This window comes from Drosophila biarmipes, chromosome 3R (genome assembly GCF_025231255.1).
Source record: "Drosophila biarmipes strain raj3 chromosome 3R, RU_DBia_V1.1, whole genome shotgun sequence".
In the NCBI taxonomy this organism is placed as follows: domain Eukaryota; kingdom Metazoa; phylum Arthropoda; class Insecta; order Diptera; family Drosophilidae; genus Drosophila; species Drosophila biarmipes.
Genome location: NC_066616.1, coordinates 3,646,961 through 3,666,454, shown reverse-complemented (window position 1 = coordinate 3,666,454; position 19,494 = coordinate 3,646,961). Strand labels below are relative to the sequence as shown.

The window sequence follows — 19,494 nt, the reverse complement described above, 5'->3', positions numbered from 1 at the left end:
CATGCTTTGCTTTTTGGCAAGTGTACAATTGTACATAAACTTTCTTGGCAGCACGAGAGTGATGCTATGCGAATATATCACATCAATGGGCGTAGTGAACTCATTCTCGTTCCTCCTCTCCGAGCCCCGTAAACTTGAACTTGACTTTGCTGAGAGCCAGGAAATGTATCTCACGGATGGGGACAAGTGCAACCGCCAGAGAACCGAGCGCGAATACCCGAGTTGGACACCACACCGACTATTAATAGATACCCTCGCGGCGCTCCTCTTCTTCCTGTTTGAGCGGAAATCGAGTCAACCCACCAGATTCTTCGCTGCGCATTCTTTTGTAGTTCCATCTCGGCCCTTGCCACCTACACAATCTGCGAACAGCGAGTGCTCCCCCAAGCTGGTTGGATCGGATCGGTTGCCACCCGCTCGAGTATCCAAAATTCATTATTAATCCGCACCGGAATAATTGCAACTCACTTGTTTGGCCGCCAAACAAATCGAGCACCTTCCGACTCGAATTATCGACCGACTGTGTTCGCGGGTGTCGTGATTATATAAAATGAAATTGCACAACTGAATCGGTGAAGCAAGGCAGCAGGGGATCGCAGGTGGACTAGTTCCTTGTAGTCAACTGCTGCGAGCGAAATGTCAGGATGAGCTTCATCCATCCCGATGCTAGTTTAATGGCCCCCAATGGAAATGGCCCGGGTTCCATGGGGGAATCGGGATCGAAAGCGGAGGAGGGCAAGACTGCCCCAAACGATCGAGTGGAGATAAAAATCGTGATGGTCAAATATCAGGTGACTTATGCATGTGGTGTTTTCCTAAGTTCGTTAAGCAATTTGAAACCGTACACTATTAAAACCTGTTAGAATTATGCCTAGATAAAAAACCGAATAACTTCAAACCCAAGAGTTACATAAGATTTTTGGAAAAGCCAATCTCTTTCATGGTTTTTTCATCTACATTGGAAGTTTAATGTACTAAAGTACTTATATTAATAGATTTTGAAAAATACAACCCAATTCAGCGATAGGCGATTTCTGTGGCAAACCAGAGAATACGCGAATCAGAAGCACCAAACACTAAAGCAAAAACTCTTCCTGGCCTGACAATCTAATAGATATTGAATGCTTCACATTTTATATCTGAAACACTCGAGATCTCAAGTTGTGCTCGACCTTCTGTCTGCCCGAACTTCCAACTCATTTAATTTGTTCGTACGTCTATCATAAAATGTTTACATGGGCAACACAAAAACTTTTCGTATTGCCTTTGCTTGCCGTGCCACACGGCGTATACGAAATAAACGCAGCAGCAGCAACTTTCTGGCTAATTTGTTTGTTGCGCGTGCCAATCGCAGGCCTCCGTTAAAATGAAGATACACGCGTGCGGCCCGCGCCTCCCCTGAAAAGTTCCCCCTCCCAGCTCCCCGTTGTTTATCCAAAATTTATTGGCGCACTCCCTCGAGCAATGACAATCGGTGGAGGTCGAGGGACGGTGCCGAGGGGGCTGTCGAATTGGATTTGCAAACAAACAACGACTCGAAAGCGCACAAGTGCATCACACTACCTACTGCCGTCGTTGCTCTCGGCCATAATTAGAACAGAAGCGGTACAATAGAGCTACAAGCCGTATTTCACGCTTTGTTGTTCGAGCTGTAAGCCATTTGACGGCTGGGGCTTGGGGTAACAAAAGGAAACTAATGCAAAACGTCCACAGAATTGGGAAAACTGAATGATATTCAATGAATAGTTAAACTTTTAATATCGTGGGGTGTGTTGAGGAAAACTTCTTGCTCAAACTCCTATCTTGAGAATGCGCTTTCTCTGTACTAAGTTGTAGGCCTCGCATCATAATATGCCATTTATATGGGCGAGAGATCCCCCTCTCGGACTTGAAAAGTAAAAGCAAGGAAATATGCGCAGGGCACTACTACTTAAAAACCTGATCAATGCCACACATTTGATTTCTACACAGTTTATATTGATTCCCCCAAGCAAATGTGCTTCAATTTGACTTTTATTGCACATATTTACGGTTTTCAAACAGCTTTTAATGACGAGTGGGGATCCGATCAGGAACCAGGCTGGGCCTACCGTGTTCTCCCCACTTAACAAGCTTATGCCTTGCCCACCGGCTCAATGGAGGAGCCGGGAAGACAGTGACAGGCACGCATCCACACGTGCGTCAGCGGTGTGGCTCCAGCTGGGCCTGATACCCTATTGACAGAGCCACAAAACTACCAATTAATCGAGTCAATTGGGGAATATTTATATTAATTTGTCGGGCTTTATTGCCCCCAATTGTGGCCGACCGAAGTATGTGATAATACAATAAGCGCATTACGCACCGCCTGGAGGAAGGTGCTGGCCAAGACTCCTCCGGCGATACTTTCGGCCTTGAGATGGGAGTGCGCCGCAGCCGGAGTCCAGCAACAGCTGCTCGGCCTTACGTGTTTGGCTCCCAGTGCCAGAGCTTTGCCTCTAGTTTAGCCCGGATTTGGTTGGTCGCTTGGTTGGGGGACGGAGAAAGTGAGATTTTCGAGCACGTGACCGGCCCCATTGAAGTCCCGCTCGGGAATGAGCGCTGCCTAAAGTTCCTTCCGAAGGAGAAAGCTCCGGCTTTCGTTTCACTTTCACTTCGGGGCAAGGAAAAGCGAAGTTCGGTTGGCGGAGCTTTCATGGCTCTCATCGCTTTTCCCTGCTTTCCGTCGCTTTTCGCCAAATCAGTTGCGGGTTGGGCGCACGCCAGCACCAATCGAGTCACTTCACAGCGCGGACGTAGCCGTGTTTTCAGTGTTTGAACAGACATTATTCGCCTTTCAGTTTCAGTTTCCCGAGCGGCTAAAATGTTGAATTTCACCTTCCAAGCAATCTGCGATTGTCTTGGAGAGAACAATGTCCATGTCTCAGAATAGCTTCACTGTGAAAAACCTTTAAACAGCGTAAAAAAAACTTGGAGACCTTTGCCTAATGTTCTAAATCAAGTGTCAATTTTGGAGTAAACTGGTTTCCAACTATACTGATTTACATATTCCTTGCCTTGGCTTTAAATTGTATTACCACACCCCAGACTATCGTCCGCTTAACAAACTTCTTGGCCATGTAAAAGAGTGCGAGTCTAAGTGATTGCCCGGGAGCATACACGAGTGTAGTGCGTGATACACGGTTCTGGTTAAATGATCTGACAGTCGGAAGCGAGTTTGGCGAGCGACTCCTCGCACTTCCTGCGGATTCATCCGCACTATGCTCGCGGACATTGGAGGCAGTGCAAGCGGAAAAGGCATCGGCAGCGGCAACAGCGGAGGGCATGGCCTAGTCGGCGGACTCCACTCGAGCGACTCCTCCAGCGGCATCGGCAGTGCGAGCAGTGAAAAGTTGGACACGCGCGGCGGTGAGGCCAAAGCCAGAAAGGGCAGCCGTGGTGAAGGCGATGCCGACGAGGACGAGGACGAAGGCGAAGGCGACGAGGACGACGACGAGGACCAAACTACGGTATAAACCCTTGGTGGAGGGGATTGCGCCGGGCGAATTAGCAGCATATGCATGCGTAATTCTGTGCTCCGAGATAATTATTAACCCCCAGCCGCAATCAGAACGCCAAGAGCAAATTATGCGTGTGACAGCGATAAGCTGGGCATAATTTGAAGGGGCCTAAGCTGGGGGACTCCGAGGAGGACACACTTATTTAAGATTGGATGGCGGACCCCAAAAAGTGCTACATAAGCTACAGGGGTAGTTCATGGATTTCAAGCCACTACTTTTACCTCTGACATTCCAAAACAGTTTAATCAAGCAAGAGAACGTTTCAAGCAACCATGGGTGCTACAAAGTGATCGTATTCGACGGGTTTTCAATAGTTCGATGATAAGCTTGAAACAGGGGAAGGAGGGTGTTCTACCAGTTCATTCGCAAATAAATCTCTAGGTGTATTAAAAAGCATATTACTTACATTTTCCATTCTAAAATCCAATTTGGCAAAGATCAATCGTGGCTGGAGGACCATAATTTCCACATCTAATAGCGCTGAGGTCACACTCTGCCCATAAACTGTTTCATCGAAGTGGATGACACACCCTAGCCGGTGTGTTAAATAATATACGACTGTATGCTGACTGCCCGGTCGGAAGTTTGAGCCACGAAGTTTTGAATGGGCCCTAGGCCCCGCACAATCCGTCTGATCTCTGACTCCCCGCCTCAGTGCTTGCCTCAAACAACTTCCCAAGTCCGTTCAATTATTTAAACAATCATTCACAGATGCGACTAAGCACCCCGAGGAAGCTTTCGGATGCGCATTCCTTTGGGTGTGAATAAGTAATCCAGGACACGGGATACAAACAAAGGACAAGTCCTGCGAACGCACCATTCTAGATTTCCTTTGCCGGCGAAAGATATCGTGGGGCTGCCATCCACAGATATTTCACATTTGAGGGCTCCCTCCGCTGGCCATTTTGGGGCAGCGCTTTAATTAAAATCAGCAATCGGTGACGTCAGAAGGCTGTTTTAATTAAGTCGAGTTTTGAAACTAAACACGTTTCCGTTCAGTTCGGTTCCTTCCCCTGCGCTTGGGTTGAATGTGGGCCTCGGAGGCTTTGCCAGGTTACTCCTCTCATTAGTCAGTCTGCCACACGTGCCTGGGAAGTCGTGCGTATGGACTTGGGAAAATAAGAAGGTGGAATCGGCGCTGTTTAGCATGCGAATGCGATAAACGTCAGAGTCAGAGCCATGTGGGCCATGTTCCCCCAGATTATGCAAATTTTGTATCTTTATATTATTTCCCAGAGCCTTATGCAAATTAGTCAATACAGGACCTGGCTCGTGTGAAAACAGCGAATACTCACAAAATGCTCCCGAAAGATGGCATTATAAAATTGTAAATTGTAATAAATAATAAGAAATACACCCAGGGAGGGGCTATTTTCCTTAAGGCAGAAACAAACATTTGAGATAAAGCGGTGATTGGTATTCATTTTCACTTCGAAACTCGGAGTATCTAAACTGTATCCCCCATCCTGGACCAACGGGATGAATGGGTGGGGAAGCCTGGGCCTGACTACTAAGATACTGTGAGACTGCTTGGGTACTGCAATCGGTCAAAAAGAAAACGCCAATCGGTTAGAACCTTTTAACCCGACTTCAGTTCGCCCCAGGTGGTTTCCACCAGACAGTCAAGCGAATTACCCCCTCCGCTGAGCTGAGCAGTCAGCGAATAATTTCAATTCATTTGTAGAGCCCGAATATTAAGGCGCATGTCTCAATCGTCGCAGACCCGACTGAAGTCTGATTCAACTAGCCCCAATCGTTTAACCAAGCAACAGGCCCGCTTGTAAACAAGGCAATTTGCATGGAGTCTCAACGACGGGACTGAATTTGCATTTGAGAGACCCAAGGGGCTCCCAACTGAATCGCATCTCCCATGCAAGGCCTGCCTGTTATACCTCCATATATCAATTAGCACTATTTTGTTGTCTGGGCTTGTCATGTCACCCAAAAGAATTGTTTTTGGCAGACGCCTGGCAAGCGTTGCCCACAGGAACGAACAGACAAGTATGTTGGAAAGGACAATCAGTATGCCAGCATGGTCGTAAAGTTGCGGCCCACAAATCTGCGCTAACAAGCTACGGCGGACAGGCAAAGCCAATTGTTGGGAGTTGAGAGAAGATTCTGGGTTAATAAACACATGCCGTAAAGCATCGCGGAGCATAAAAGCAAGTGGAACTACGATTTTTGTTTCCATAACCTGAACTTCAAAGCTTTACCTTCTGCCACAATCGTTGTCGACCGCCGCCTAGCCGGCCACTTTTTAACAACTGAAAAAAATAAAGTTTAACTCGCCAAACCTTCGAGGGGATTTTGTTTCACGACGGTATCTCTTTTCCTGTTTGGGTAATCATTTTCGGGTCCGGTCGAGCATTGTCCACTTTAAGGACTCTGTTTTTCCAACGCCAAGGTCAAATTGCACCCCTAAAAGTTGCGGAAAAAGGTTTCTGGCGGCCCTTTTTCATTCCATAAAGTAGTTTATTACTTATTAAATGCAAGCAGAGGAGGCAGTATTAGCCCCGTTCGACTCTCAGCTGATTTTAATTGGGCTTCTGGTTGAGCCCGAGGCGAAAGTCCGCCTCATTTCCTTGGCAAAGTGCCTCGAACTCGTGTCCAAGTGCGGCGAACTCAAGACCCAGTAAATGGAGCAAGGGCGAGTTGGGGAAGGTAAGTTTCTGGGACAAGGCAGGGGACGACTTGGGGCCAGAGACACTTGGCTGAAAAGAGTCATAAAACGACCCGGCACGGTAAACATCGCTGCTCATAAACTTTCCGAGTGCCTAGGATGCGATAATCCCTTTATAATTTCTTCCTCAGACCCCTTGCTGATTTGCGGAAGTTCGCCTTCGTTCAGCAACATTTTTTTCGCCCAGCCAGTAGTATTAGCCAGAAATTAATTACGACGGTTGACGGCCCCTCACCCTTTAAAGATAAATTACAAGCAAAGGATTGGCCTTTAAGGAGTTCGACGCCTGACCCTTGCCCAACTGTGCAGCCGGTTTAAAGACCTCTTAAGGTTCAGCAGCCCTTTCTTTTGCGGAGGATTTGTTTTTACTTTCGGCGAGGGAACGGAACAAACAACAATGGGCGGAACTCAGAGCAATTACACCCGAAACGGGAAGAACAAAGCGCCGCAAACCAGATGAGCACTACACAGATGACAATTCAGTTGTGCAAACAAAAGCGGGAAACAACTGAGTGGGTTTGATTGGGAGCACTGCCTTGACGAGCGGGGCGGTGGCTCCCAGGGCAATTAGCCCGCCAAGGTCCGAAACGGAAACCAGAGTGGAGGCGCTCTAGATTCAATTGGCCGGAAGTGCTCATATTATCAGCTCCGTGTGTGCAAACACGCTTGTTGTGCATCCCATTAGGGGAAATGACATGGCGTAAACATTTTATGTAGCATACATTTCGGCTGCGCTTTCTGGATACCCATAATTAAATCCATCAAGAGCTGATAACATTGGGCTTCAAACATGCATGTTGGCCTCAACACCAGGCTACTGTAAACAGGTTTAGTCTCACTTTTTAAAGTGTCGTTTTTCTCTCTTAAATTTATAATGCAGAGCACTTAAGCGTGTCGCGTTCGTTTGTCAGAACCTTTCAGCCGGCAGGTGGAAATTGAATTCTAACAACCACCACCTCATTTGCAGGACCTGCACGCATCTCCCTCTCGTAATTCGGGGTTTATCTCTTGTTTGGCCTCCCAAGCCGGATTCCGTTTCCGATTTCGATTTTCGGGATGCTGGGCGCAGGACAATTGCGCCCTGGGGGGCTCCCAGCCAAGTCATTGGCCAAGGCCAACTAAATTCAGTGGTCCAGGCCCTTTATGCTTATGACGGTTTATGCTCCCAACATATTACAGCATCCCTCACTAGGCATACATATGGCACTTTACATGAGTACTCGCCGATTGCTTTCGCTAGCCTCTTAGTTGCAGGCCAGAAGGGGAAACGGAATCTTCCGGCCGAAAAGGCACAATCAAACAAATATACCACCATTCGTTAGTCAATTTCCGTATCTTAAATTTGCCTTTGAGGGTTTCCAAAGAAGTATTACTTTTCCAAGACATACTTGAGCACGGGAACATTTGTGCACGGCAGACCAGTAAGATCTGATTTTCCCTGTCACCAAATCTCCGCTACCAAGTCGCTCAAACTAGGGGAAAACAAGTGCAGACAGAAATACGGAGACAAGCAGCGGAAAGCTTTCAAAGCAATTGAAACGTTGCTGAAATGGAGACGCAGGAGCGGGAATTCACCTCCCTAAAAATGTGTGCGCATCCTTCATCTAAGCAGCCCAAGAATGTGAGCAATTCGAGCGAGCCAAGGCGAGTCCGTATTATCCGGGTGCTCGTGTATAGGCCTACTCGGCTTCATCGGGGGCCAAGGAAGCCAGCTACCCAGGGAGGACGACCTGCCCCACATGGGTTTGCCGTGGGATGTCAGATTCAATTGCTGGGACACATAAATCAGAGACAGAAGTGGCAGGGAAGCGAGTCATAAATCGTGACTCGAAAGTTGGCTGGGTTGTAAGAAAGAGTACAATCCATGTGCTTTGCAAGGCAATCGCTTAAACGAAAAAGCGGAGTGTCCTTCAAATTAAAGTTGTTTAGCATTCACAAGTCTCATTTTATTTTCCCCCTCGTGCTTGAAAGTTCTAGGTCCCAACAAGCAGAAATCAGTCTTTGTGACAATAAGCGTTGAACATCCATGTGCTTAACGCAAATTCCGTTCGTCGCCTTGACGTTGGCACCTATTACTTATTTATTTAGCATTTGGACTCACTATTCTTAGGCAGTGGGTGGAGTTGGCAGAGAACACTTGACTAAACAGAGGGCGGTGCCGACTTTCACAACATTATAACAGTTTATGGACTAGACAATAAACGATGCAATTAAGAAGATAACTAAAGGGAGGTTTTCGTATATATAGGAATACAAAGTCGCCTTTATGACCCTGATAAAAGTGGTTGTGCCCACTCTTTCCCAGCCTCCTTGGCGAATGCCCCTGGGAACCCTTCAAATCCGCAATATGCCATAACCAAGCACCCACCCCACCCTTTGGAAGCACTCCTTGTGAGCCTGGCACACAGGCGTATGTGGGCATGAAAACAATCTGCAATACATTACGCATACGCCACGCTGTGCCAAATTGTTTCGACAGTTCGGAGCGAGCGAATGTTTACGATCTGCGCCTTGGAAGGCATTTGCATACACGTGCCGAGCCTGCGCCAGAAGGGGATGCATAACCCATCAATATAAACGGCGCGGACGAACCTCTCGGTAGTCGGCCAGGCTTTTGTGAATTATGGCCCACACATTTCGGCCTCTCGGGGGTCAAGAGCTGGGCGCATACTGCGGGCCGGGGCCAGCGAAACTAATCAAATATTTATGCTGGCTTTCGTCTGGCTCAACGTCTGGGCACGATATCGTGACGACGCTAACTCAAACAGCTCGAACAGCTCATATTGGCTTTAATGGCAGCAACAAGTTATGGGCTGGGAGACCCCATCGCATGTCCCCAGCCAGAAAATAATTGGACTAGCCGCTTCAAGTGAGCGAGCTTCTATTTTCGGGCAATTTAATTACACGGTATTTTGTCATCTGCTTTGGGAAACTTTGCTTTGCGAACACGGTAATTATGTAACGCATAGCGGGGATTGAATGACAGCACTTAGGCAGGCCCAAAGATTTCTTAACAGCAATTTAATGCCCCTTCTATACCCTTGCGGGGGTATTATTGTATTGGTCACAAGTTTTCGCAGAAAACCTTTTACGAGAAGGTAAAGATATTCCTGATTTTTTCAGTTTTTTTAATATTTATCATCAAGAACTTACTGCCTGTCGTAGCTTGTATAGAATATATCGAGCCACAGGATTCTTGTGGGCATTTTAAATAAAACAAAAAATGTTAAATTTAAATGGAATTATAAACTAAAAAATATACAACTTATCTGTCTTATCGACTGTATAGTTAAAATGTTGCTTACTGATTTAAGCGGAAGAAACACATTTATTTTATGAAAAAGGGGATCTTCCCGGTGTGCTAGGACTGCGGGAATGTTATTGATGCATAAGCAATATTGCGAAAACAAGAAGTGGCAGAAACACCAGCGAATTACGCCGCCTCAGCAGCTGGATGTCAACAGATTTTGCCAGGCTTTTCACCTCACAGCAACAGCCCAGAATAATACATCAGGCCCCGTCCTTCAACCTATAACCCCCTTTCACCCCTATAGGCTACTCGCTACCTGTTTGCCAGAGAGCAAAACAGAAGTCCCAGCATGAAATACTTTCTCCCTGGCACTGCTCCAATTAACTTTGGCGTCCATTGTTGCCAACTCTTCATAATCCTCCCAGCGCCTCACACAAAAAGAAGATTTGGTGGCAACTTTGTGACCTTATATGAGTGCCCATTGTTGTCGAGGAAAGGTCCTGGCAGTCAGGGCGTTGCTGTCGTTACCTGTTGGGTGTTAGGCCAACAATTAATTAGTCGTTTGGCCAGGCTAATGGGTAACGATACACCGACAAAACGCAAGGGCTTTACTTGAATTTCAGCAAAAAAATCAAATTTCGACGAAGTCAGGGTTTTACAAAAGTTTAGAACGATCTTTCCTATCCCAGGCTGGTGTACTTTATTTATTTTATTTAGATGTAAGATTGTAATAGAAAAATTATTCATTTATTTTCCTCTGCCACCTTGCTTTAGTCAAACACTTTCTAAGGTATCGAAGTGAAGGGTTTTATACTTATACCCAAGCAACCCAAGACAATATTTTTATAATATTTCGCCCATTATTCAGCGCCAGAAGCGAGCTCGTGTTTCCAGAATCGAAGCCAAACGAGCTCACTCGCATCGGATTCAATTACAATTTCCCTTCTTGCAAACAATAGACTTCGACGTGCCCCAACGTTTTCCTATTTCATGTACATACGTACAACGTACACATTCCACAATTTTCCACGGGGAACGCTTACAATTGAGTTGGGTGGAGCAATAAGTAAGTTAATGAAATATTAAGGGGGAGAACTCCCTCCGGGAGTGCGAATATGTAGCTATAAGTAGCTGTTCTGGTCTAAAATAAAAGCAACTGGCCGACTAGTTGGACACCTAAGTGCTTCTCATTAGAAGCTGATTGGAATATGTTGTGGGCAACAGATTGTGCATCTTGAGCAGACTGGTTACACTTCTTTAATTATGACTGAGGGAGTAGGCAATTTGGCCTGCCTTAGAGTGGTCCATCGATCATCGAGCAAGGACAAAGAGGACATGCCTCCAATGCTCCTGTGCAGAGCCATGCGACTGCGACTTATGAATAATTTATTGTCATGGTTTTTGCCGTGCTGAAAAATCGAGTGTTGGACCTTCCCATACACTTTAAATATAATTGAGTTTTTTCGTTTAAAAGCTGCCGGCGCATTTTTAGATTAAGGTAAAAGCGTTAGGTCAGCGAACTTTCAAGCCCTTGTCGCACAGAGGAGATAGACAATTTCCATAATTACATAAGTGAATCACCTTGAGAGCCAACCTATTGAACCGTTCGTCACGTGACGCAGAAAATGTTGCTACCGTCGAACTCCTCCCCAAAACTGATGTGAAATAACAGACGCAGGCAATCGGCGTTAGCCTTGGCGATATTTGCACAAGTGCTGGCGCTCGGCAGAACCAAAATAAACTCGAAAGGGAAAATGAAGCTACAGAAACGAATTCATTTAATTGACGCATAAAACTAGACAGACGCGGTCGGAAGCCAAAAACTAATAAAACGATTGCATACTTGCGGACGTAGACTTCTGCGGATCCCTTGGACCTATCCCGACCAGAATATCCAATTTCAAAGTCTGTTGTTTTGTAAACACACATGAATTATGCATAATCAGCAAAACCGAGCTCTTACCAATCCGATTCCCTCCTCATTTGCCTCGACTCTTCTTCGAAGGTCAAAATCTATAATGGTTGTCAACGGATTTTCTCTTTTGACTTTTTATAACCACCATGTTTGAATATAGAAGGTCCTTTTATGCACGACAACTCAAAAAAATATCACCATAATGAAGACTTTAAAGAAAATGACCACGGCGCAAAAACAGAACGAAATCGCTTGATATTGTTGAGAGAGACACCGTACATAGCGTACATTTTTTGGGCGGGCAAGAAGATGTTTAAGGTAGTTCACTTGGGTGTCCGTTGCCGTAATTTCTGCGGACCTAGGCACATTTGTCAGCTCAAACATGGAGACATAAGCAGGAGTTGACAGTCTCCTTCGGTCTGCTTAATTTTTATATTCGTTGCTTCTATAGTAAAAGCGTACATAAGAGACGTTGAATGGTATGTTACAGATAGAAAGTATGAAAGCTAGAAAGTTGGGATTTGGTATGTAGATTCTTGAGCCTTTCACGCAGCGAAGTTTAGTAAAACAGGGCGCCCCTCCCACTGTAACGCCCATAACGCTAAAACCTGTCTTGCAGCTACATTTTTGACGAATTAAAATAACGTAAGTCGGAATTTGTGTTGATAATCACAATCTACATGCCAGAATTAAAACGGACCATTTACTTAAAAGTTATAAGCAAATAATGTGTTTATATATTGCCCAGCAAACTATTATTTAAAAATGGGAATTATAAAGATTCTTAATTAGAGAAATAAATTACAAAAAAATGTTTCTAATATTAATGAAGTGTATGTGTGGCGTGAAAATGTTTATTTATGTTTGGAGGTTTGGTAGGCATATTTCGTGATATGAGCCCATTGCTTTTCTGGGTCTTCTGGGTGACATTTTAGCTTCTACAAATGAAAAAAATTTGCATACCTCAAAAAGGTACGTAATTGTACTTACAGGATTTATTTTTATTTAAACTTTTTATTATAAACTTTTCAAAAACGTGGACTTGGCTACTTTGCATAAAAAACACTGCCTACAAAGCTAAAAAATCTAAAATCCCAACTCTCCCTATGCCGACCTTAATAAGAATCCTATACCTTTTGACGAATACCATTATTCTAGTGCTATCTACGAGTGACGAGTAAATATCTTGGAAAATGGCTAAAACCTGTCGGTGTCAGATTCCGTTTTCACAGATTTTGCAGTGCACATAATCCCTTTTTATATACATACTTAAATGACGCGCTTTCGTTGGGACCTAAAGTTACGAAAACAAGAAAAGAAAATAATTTTATTTCCAATATTATGGGATAATATAATATTTCATATTATTTTTCCACCCATCTTTCCTATGACAGATGTAGTCGTCCGATTTTGATAAAATTAAATTTGAAATTTAGAACTAGTTAAAAAATGTTATTTCCAAGCGTAGAAGGTTAGAAAACACCAAAGCTAGAAGGTGTTAGAAAACACCAAAGCTATATAAAAAAATTATTTTTCCCGTAATTCCTTTGGGAGATATAAGATATAGTTTTCCGATCCGGCTGGTTCCGACTTATAAAACATGCAATAAAAAGAAGACTTTTGAAAAAGTTAAAGAATCGGAAGGACGGACGGGCAGACGGACATGGCTAGATCGACTCGTCTAGTGACGCTGATCAAGAATATATATATATATATATATATGAGGTCGGAAACGTCTCTTTCGCAAGGGTACAAAACGAAGTGAGGCAGACCCACATGGGACTGCAATTTGGAGCTGCATTCGGGTGAACGAGTGGGTGCGTATGCAGTTCTTCCCAGGCACTACAGCCCCATCGCTGCGAGTTCCCAAGGACACTCGGGATAATTAGGGAACGTCACTAAATTGAACTATTGGCCCTTGGCTAGATATAATGGCTAAGAGTTAAAGCTGTCCCAGGGACATTGAAGTCAAGCGGGCTTCGAAGCTTTTCGATCCGCAAGCAATGTAAAATGGAGATTATAGAATAAGCTCGGCATATCTAGAGGTCTTAAATTGCCTAGCCCTAAACAAAATGAGACTATATAATTAAAATGTATGTCGACTATAAAAGCAGTAAGGACCCTGAACATTTTCCGGTTACTTAAATTTCAAAATTGGTTCTCGGTGGGTGTCCTTCTCATAGTTAAAATTTCGATTACCTTAGCGCAAATTCTAATCGTCATTTATTTCCCACGCAGGCTGAGTCCCCGCTACTGCCCCTGAAGGACGACGAGCCAGCGCCCCCTCGAGTCCAAAGTTCCCAGCACATATCAGCCAACAGGTCACCCCAGCAGTACGGCCCCTTAGCCGGCGTCCTCGAACCGAAGCACCTCCAACCTCACCGCACGCCCGCGCCCGACGAGCTGACCACCTGCGAAAAGCCGGAAGGAGAGGCTAACAACAACAGCACCAGCAACAACAACAACCACGAGGGTGCGTTCTGTAAGCACCTTTCAGACAGGGACGTTGGGTACCACGAGTACCAGCTCTATCCCAACGACACCTTCGCCCGGTTGGAGGGCAAAGCTCCGAAGCCGAATACCAGGATGCAGACCAAAGTGGACGCAGTGGGACGGATCACCGGGCCTTGGGGGAAGTGGCAGCTGCGGACGGTGCTCCTGATCTTCCTGTGCAAGATCCCATCGTCCTGGTTCATGGCCTGCATCATTTTCACGGCCCCGGCACCACGACACGGCGAGTTTTTCTGCAAGCCGCCAAACACAATTGGAGCGCAGAACCAAACGCAGTGGATCAAGGTTTCACATCCGCAGAAGGAGGAGAGGGACGACCAGGAATTCAGCATAGACTTCTGCAATGTATATCAGGACGCGCAGGAGCACGCCCATCATTACTACAACTACGAGAACAGCGAGCAGGAGCCGCGGGTGTGGGAGAAGCCCATGAACCGCAACTCCAACGTGATCCCCTGCACGGAGTTTCAGCACGAGACCGACTACCACTCGGTGGTCACCCAGTACGACCTCGTCTGCTCCCGGGACATCCTCGTCTCGGTCACGCAGTTCTTCCACCTTTTCGGTGTGCTCACCGGCGGCATCCTGGCCAATCAGCTGCTCAAATAGTAAGTGCTAATAGTAGACTAAAGTACATTGATATTAGGCAACACAATATTCGGTTTGGTCCTAAGCTTCCTCTCTACAGTTTCAGTCCCCGGAACGTGATGCTCTTCGGCATGATCACACAGATATTTTGCGGCAACCTCACGGGGCACGTGGCCTCCTACGAACTGCACGTCTTCTTCCGCTGCCTCTCTGCCGTTTGCTGTGCCCAGATGTACACCGCCGGAGGCCAGATTAGTAAGTGCTGACACCTTGTCTTCCCACGCGGTAGTGATAAACGGATCCCAATCTCTCCGCAGTGGCCGACATAACGGGGGGCAAGTACCGCACCTGCGTCTCCACGCTGTTCGAGCAGTTCTGGTCCATCGGCGTGATGATGCTGCCCGGGGTGGCTAGCTTCTGGTCCAGCTGGTCTCACCTCTACATGGCCATCTCCTGGCCAACTGTGATACTAATCTATCTGTGGCAGTAAGTAAAAGAAGCAAGGAAACTAGCATTAGTTAACCTATGGCGCGATATAGCGTAGCACAAAAAAAAGTTTATAAATAGTGCAAACATTACTCTAACCATGTTCTAAAAGAATTTTTTTACTACCGACTTTATCCCGAAGTTTTCCGATCGTTCCCATGAAAGCGATATGATATAGTCGTCCGATTTTTACAAAATTAAAGAATTATGTGTTGAAAACACCAAAGATATACTTTTTCCATAATATTTTCCAACCAATTTTTGTTTGTATGGCAGCTATAGGATATAGTCGTTCGATTTTGATTAAATGAAATTCGAAATTAAGAACTAATTGAAAACTGTTATTTCCAAGCGTAGGAGGTTAAATGCTAAATTTTTTCCTATTATTGTCTTGGGAGCTATAAGATATAGTCCGATCCGGCTGGCTCCTACTTCTGTATGTATGTATGTATATACTACCTGCAAAAGAAAGAATACTTTTGGAAAAGTTTCAGCCCAATAACTTTAAAACTGGGAGACTAGTTTGCGTGGAATCGAACGGACGTACGGACGGCCATACAGACGGACGGTCAGACGCTGATCAAGAATATACTATATTTAAATTTAACTTTTGATTAATTGTTGTAACCGCCGCTAGAAGCTCGTATGCGATTTCGGAACCATTCGCTTTTAGTCTTGCATGCCTCCGTATCCCTCCGTATGTAGCTAACGCTTTGTTAAGTTTGGATGAGTATAGATAATATATACAAAAATAATATCCTAAAAAATGAAATCAGAACCTCGTATATAATCGTTCTTGGACCCTCCTTTTCCAGGTGGATTCCTGATTCGCCGCGCTGGCTGATTGCACGAGGACGCACCCAGGACGCCAAGAAGATCCTGCTGGAGTGCGCCGAGGTGAACGGAACGCGCTACAACCTGCCCCACGACATCGACAAGCAGCTGGAGCTGCAGGCGCAGACGGCGATGGACGCACCTCCCCCGAGTGGGTGGTGGTCCATTTGGAAGGGTGAGCGCGCGGTGCGACACATGGTGTGCGTGCACCTGGCCTGGTCGCTGTACATCGTTGTCTACTACGGCATGCTGCTCAACATCCGCTCCTTCAGTCGAGACCACCTCTACATCAACACCTTCTTCGCGGGCTTCAGCGAGATGATGGGCACCTTCATCGGCCTCTTCCTGATCCTGAAGACCACCCGCAAGTGGCTGTGGACCGGACTCTTCAACATAGTGGCGGGATGCATCGCCTACTGCGGCTGGTTGGTCCCCAAGCCCAGTGTGATTGGGCTTGATCCGAATGTGGCCCTGCTCATGTGCTCGGCCATGGTCTCCAAGATGGCCATTTCCACTACGCTTAGCATTCTAACTACCTGCACTGTGGAACTGGTTTCCGACGACAAAAAGAAAATCACCTCCTTTTCCACAATTTGCTGGGCTCGCTTTTGGCTGCTGGGAGCCCCCTTCATTGGGTCTACAGTGGTTTTCGGACAGCTTATTCCCCAGACGGCATTCGCCTCCCTGGCTATTTTAGGGGGCCTTTGCACCTCCTTGATAAGAAGTCCTAGGACTCATCCTATCTCGGGACCAGCTTCGCCTTCAGCGGCTGCACAGGCGGCCCAAAACATGGCCTCGCAGTTTACCATCATCGACGGAATGGACAACAAGGGCTATACACCCACCTCAAAGACTATCCACTCGAACAGCACCATTAGGAAACTGACCACGCCGCAATCGAATCTACCTCCTCAACTGATGCCCGGCATTTGGACGACCAAGATAAACGAGGACGGCCCACCAATGTGAACAGCTTTCCATAAGTGATGTTGGGTTGAATACTTAGGCTTGAGAAATAGCGAAGGAATCGGAGCCTTTAGGATTGTAAATCGGCTTTTCAAGAGCAAGATTAAAGAGTAGAAGCAGACGTTCAAAGGTAAGCTGTTGCTTATTTCACAGCGAGCACCTTGATTTGGTTCACTTTGGTGGTGCTGTGATTTGTAAACTACAGTCTACAAAATTTGATAGAAACTATATACTTTTAGCCCGCTTAATAGCCTTAAGGGCTTACATTTTTCCTATGGTGAAATGTCTTGATAAGTACTAGATCTTTTCGCACACTTAAGTAGAAGCTCAACTATACCCCTAACCATATTTTAGAGTGCTCAAGTGCGGAATGTTAGGCACTTGAGGACAAAAGTACATTTTTAAGTAGGCAATCTCTAAGATTAAAGCTGTGGATTAGAATCCTCAACCAAATTATTTGAAAAGGAAAAGGACGCTCGCCAACCAAACCCAGCAATCAAGGCGACAAGAAAAGAAAAAACACATATATTTTTCATTAACTTGACTTTTAAGGAATAGTTTATTTAACAAACCCGGAAGGCCATACAACCCCTTGAATCTGGGATTAGCTTCAGCGCAGCCATAACAAGTAGTCTCATAGGATTTAAGTCAAATGTGGAACTCGCCTTGGGACAAGCCCAGTATTACGCAGTCGCCGTTGAACCAAAACAGAACCGTGCCGATTCGAACCTCATGTAGAACCCACTTCACAGATAAACCAACTTTAAGTGGTGATCCTTCTAAAGGTCTGTGGTTCCACGTTTAAGTGATTGTGTTGCAAACACCTGGAGAGAATTACATGAAAAGACATATACGAGTAGTTACACAATAATTACATATTATGGTACATTTTAATTAATTACCTTTATAATACGACTAATTCTTTACATGGAAACAAATTTAAAAAACACTTATTACTTTATTACCATTATGTATTATGATTATCAATTACAAAGCTAGTTTAATATAATTCAATTAGTAGTTTTCAGGTCCTTCGTGCAATATGAATATACACTATTTTTAATGTTGCATCACTAGCGTACGCTTAGAAACATGTTGAATGTTATCTGATAATGGTTACTATATGAAAAGAAATGTTATACATGGCAAAAGAGCAATATTTTTCTAATAAATCATCTCCATTAATTAACTCTTTTATTAATAAGTTTCACATTGGCAGGGTATTTTATAAACTTTGGGAAACGCCAGTTGGAGTATTTTACTATGAACTTGAAAAATTTGTAGCCTCACTTGGGCATTTCCAGAGGCTATTGTTGTGTTCTTGGGGAAATAACGAATTTTTTAGAGTAACCCAAGGGAGTGCGAGAGTGATGGAGATAAGCTTGCAGCAAATGGTTTTTAGTCCATAGAGCCCCTACCTACTAGCAACAACTGCTGGTTGCTGCATGTCGTGTGCAATCTCGGTTGAATTTGCAAAATATTGATTATTATTAGGTTATTCCTTTTTAATTAATAATCCGCTTTAAATAATTTTTGGATTTTAAATGGGTTATGATATTTAAAACAAAATATCACTTAAGTTATTACAAAATATTAAAAATTACATTTTTAAACAAATACTTGACAGAAAAACGTTTGTTGAAATGTAAAAAATCGGAACAAAATTTAACCACAAATCGAAACGTGCAGTACTTTAAAGTTACCATTCAAACGAACAAAACAAGCCTTACTTGGAGAAAAAAAATGTCTACCAAATTGTTTGATTTCTTTTCTGTAAACTAGGGCTCACACTCTACTGAGAACTACCACGGATCTTCTTGGGGTACTTTAAAAACGCGGCAATACGCGGTTATTTTGTGACCATGAATACCCAACCTTCATATGTATGTATATCTTTGCAATATGAGTCTAAAGAAACCGCGGTCTAAAGAGGAATTTATATTTTAACTTTTTTGAAGTCATAGCAATGGATACAATATTATGCATTGCCTTCGTCTCGTCAATACCTAAGCAAAATTACTAATTATTTATGCAACAAAATTGTTGTTCTTATTTGAAATAAACAACAGTCGATTAAACCATCGACCTTAACATAAGTGACTTATGGCAAATATCGATACTTCCATTACCAAGCCGCGCAAGTTCGAACAACAGCGATGTTTTTTAGAGAGTTCACACTAGCCTCTTTTCGGAAGCCGTTTTTCTTGAATGACAATCTTTTTATGGGTCATCTTTTCCGCAAACACACTCCTGTTTCTTTCAACTAATTGCTGATCGAATTTACATAATAGTAATTCTGAATGAACAACAGGGGCTTACAAATAATAGGCTGCTTGATAAGAATTGCCTGGATTATTTTTAAAGAGCTATAAATTTAAGATAAATAAATTGCCTTTTCGGATCAAAGGAAAATGACACCAAAAACGCAAATCGCTATTCTGTAGTAGTAGGTAGTTTTTGCACTTGAACTGCGTTGGCGTCGTAGAAAGGAAAATGTTGTTCCAACGGTTTCGAGATCACCAATTGATCTCATTTTGTAAATAAATATTGGTGCGCGTTTTTAAGGAAAATACCAATCTCCAGCTTAAGTCCGTAGCAAAAACTGGTATCTGTTGCACCAATATTAATTACCAAGTGTGAAAAAGCCAATTGAAGACGCATTCACCTCCGAAAATTGAGGAAAGTGACATAAATACGGAATCCTCACCCTTTGGACGCGGTTTAC

The 19,494-nt window shown here is 44.5% G+C and overlaps 1 protein-coding gene across 2 annotated transcripts; it reads left to right on the top strand.

Moving 5' to 3' along the window:
• The first annotated feature begins 352 nt into the window (after positions 1–352).
• Positions 353–17,954, top strand: LOC108032923 (solute carrier family 22 member 4). Of its 2 annotated transcripts, none has more exons than XM_017106991.3 (5): positions 353–791; positions 13,623–14,503; positions 14,584–14,738; positions 14,801–14,969; positions 15,785–17,954. In XM_017106991.3, the coding sequence occupies exons 1-5, from the start codon at positions 645–647 to the stop codon at positions 16,770–16,772; spliced, it is 2,340 nt and encodes a 779-aa protein (XP_016962480.1). In that variant the 5' UTR covers positions 353–644; the 3' UTR covers positions 16,773–17,954. The 2 variants fall into 2 exon arrangements, with proteins under 2 accessions (XP_016962480.1, XP_016962479.1); XM_017106990.3 differs by lacking the exon at positions 353–791 and adding an exon at positions 2,707–3,488.
• Positions 17,955–19,494: the final 1,540 nt, after the last annotated feature.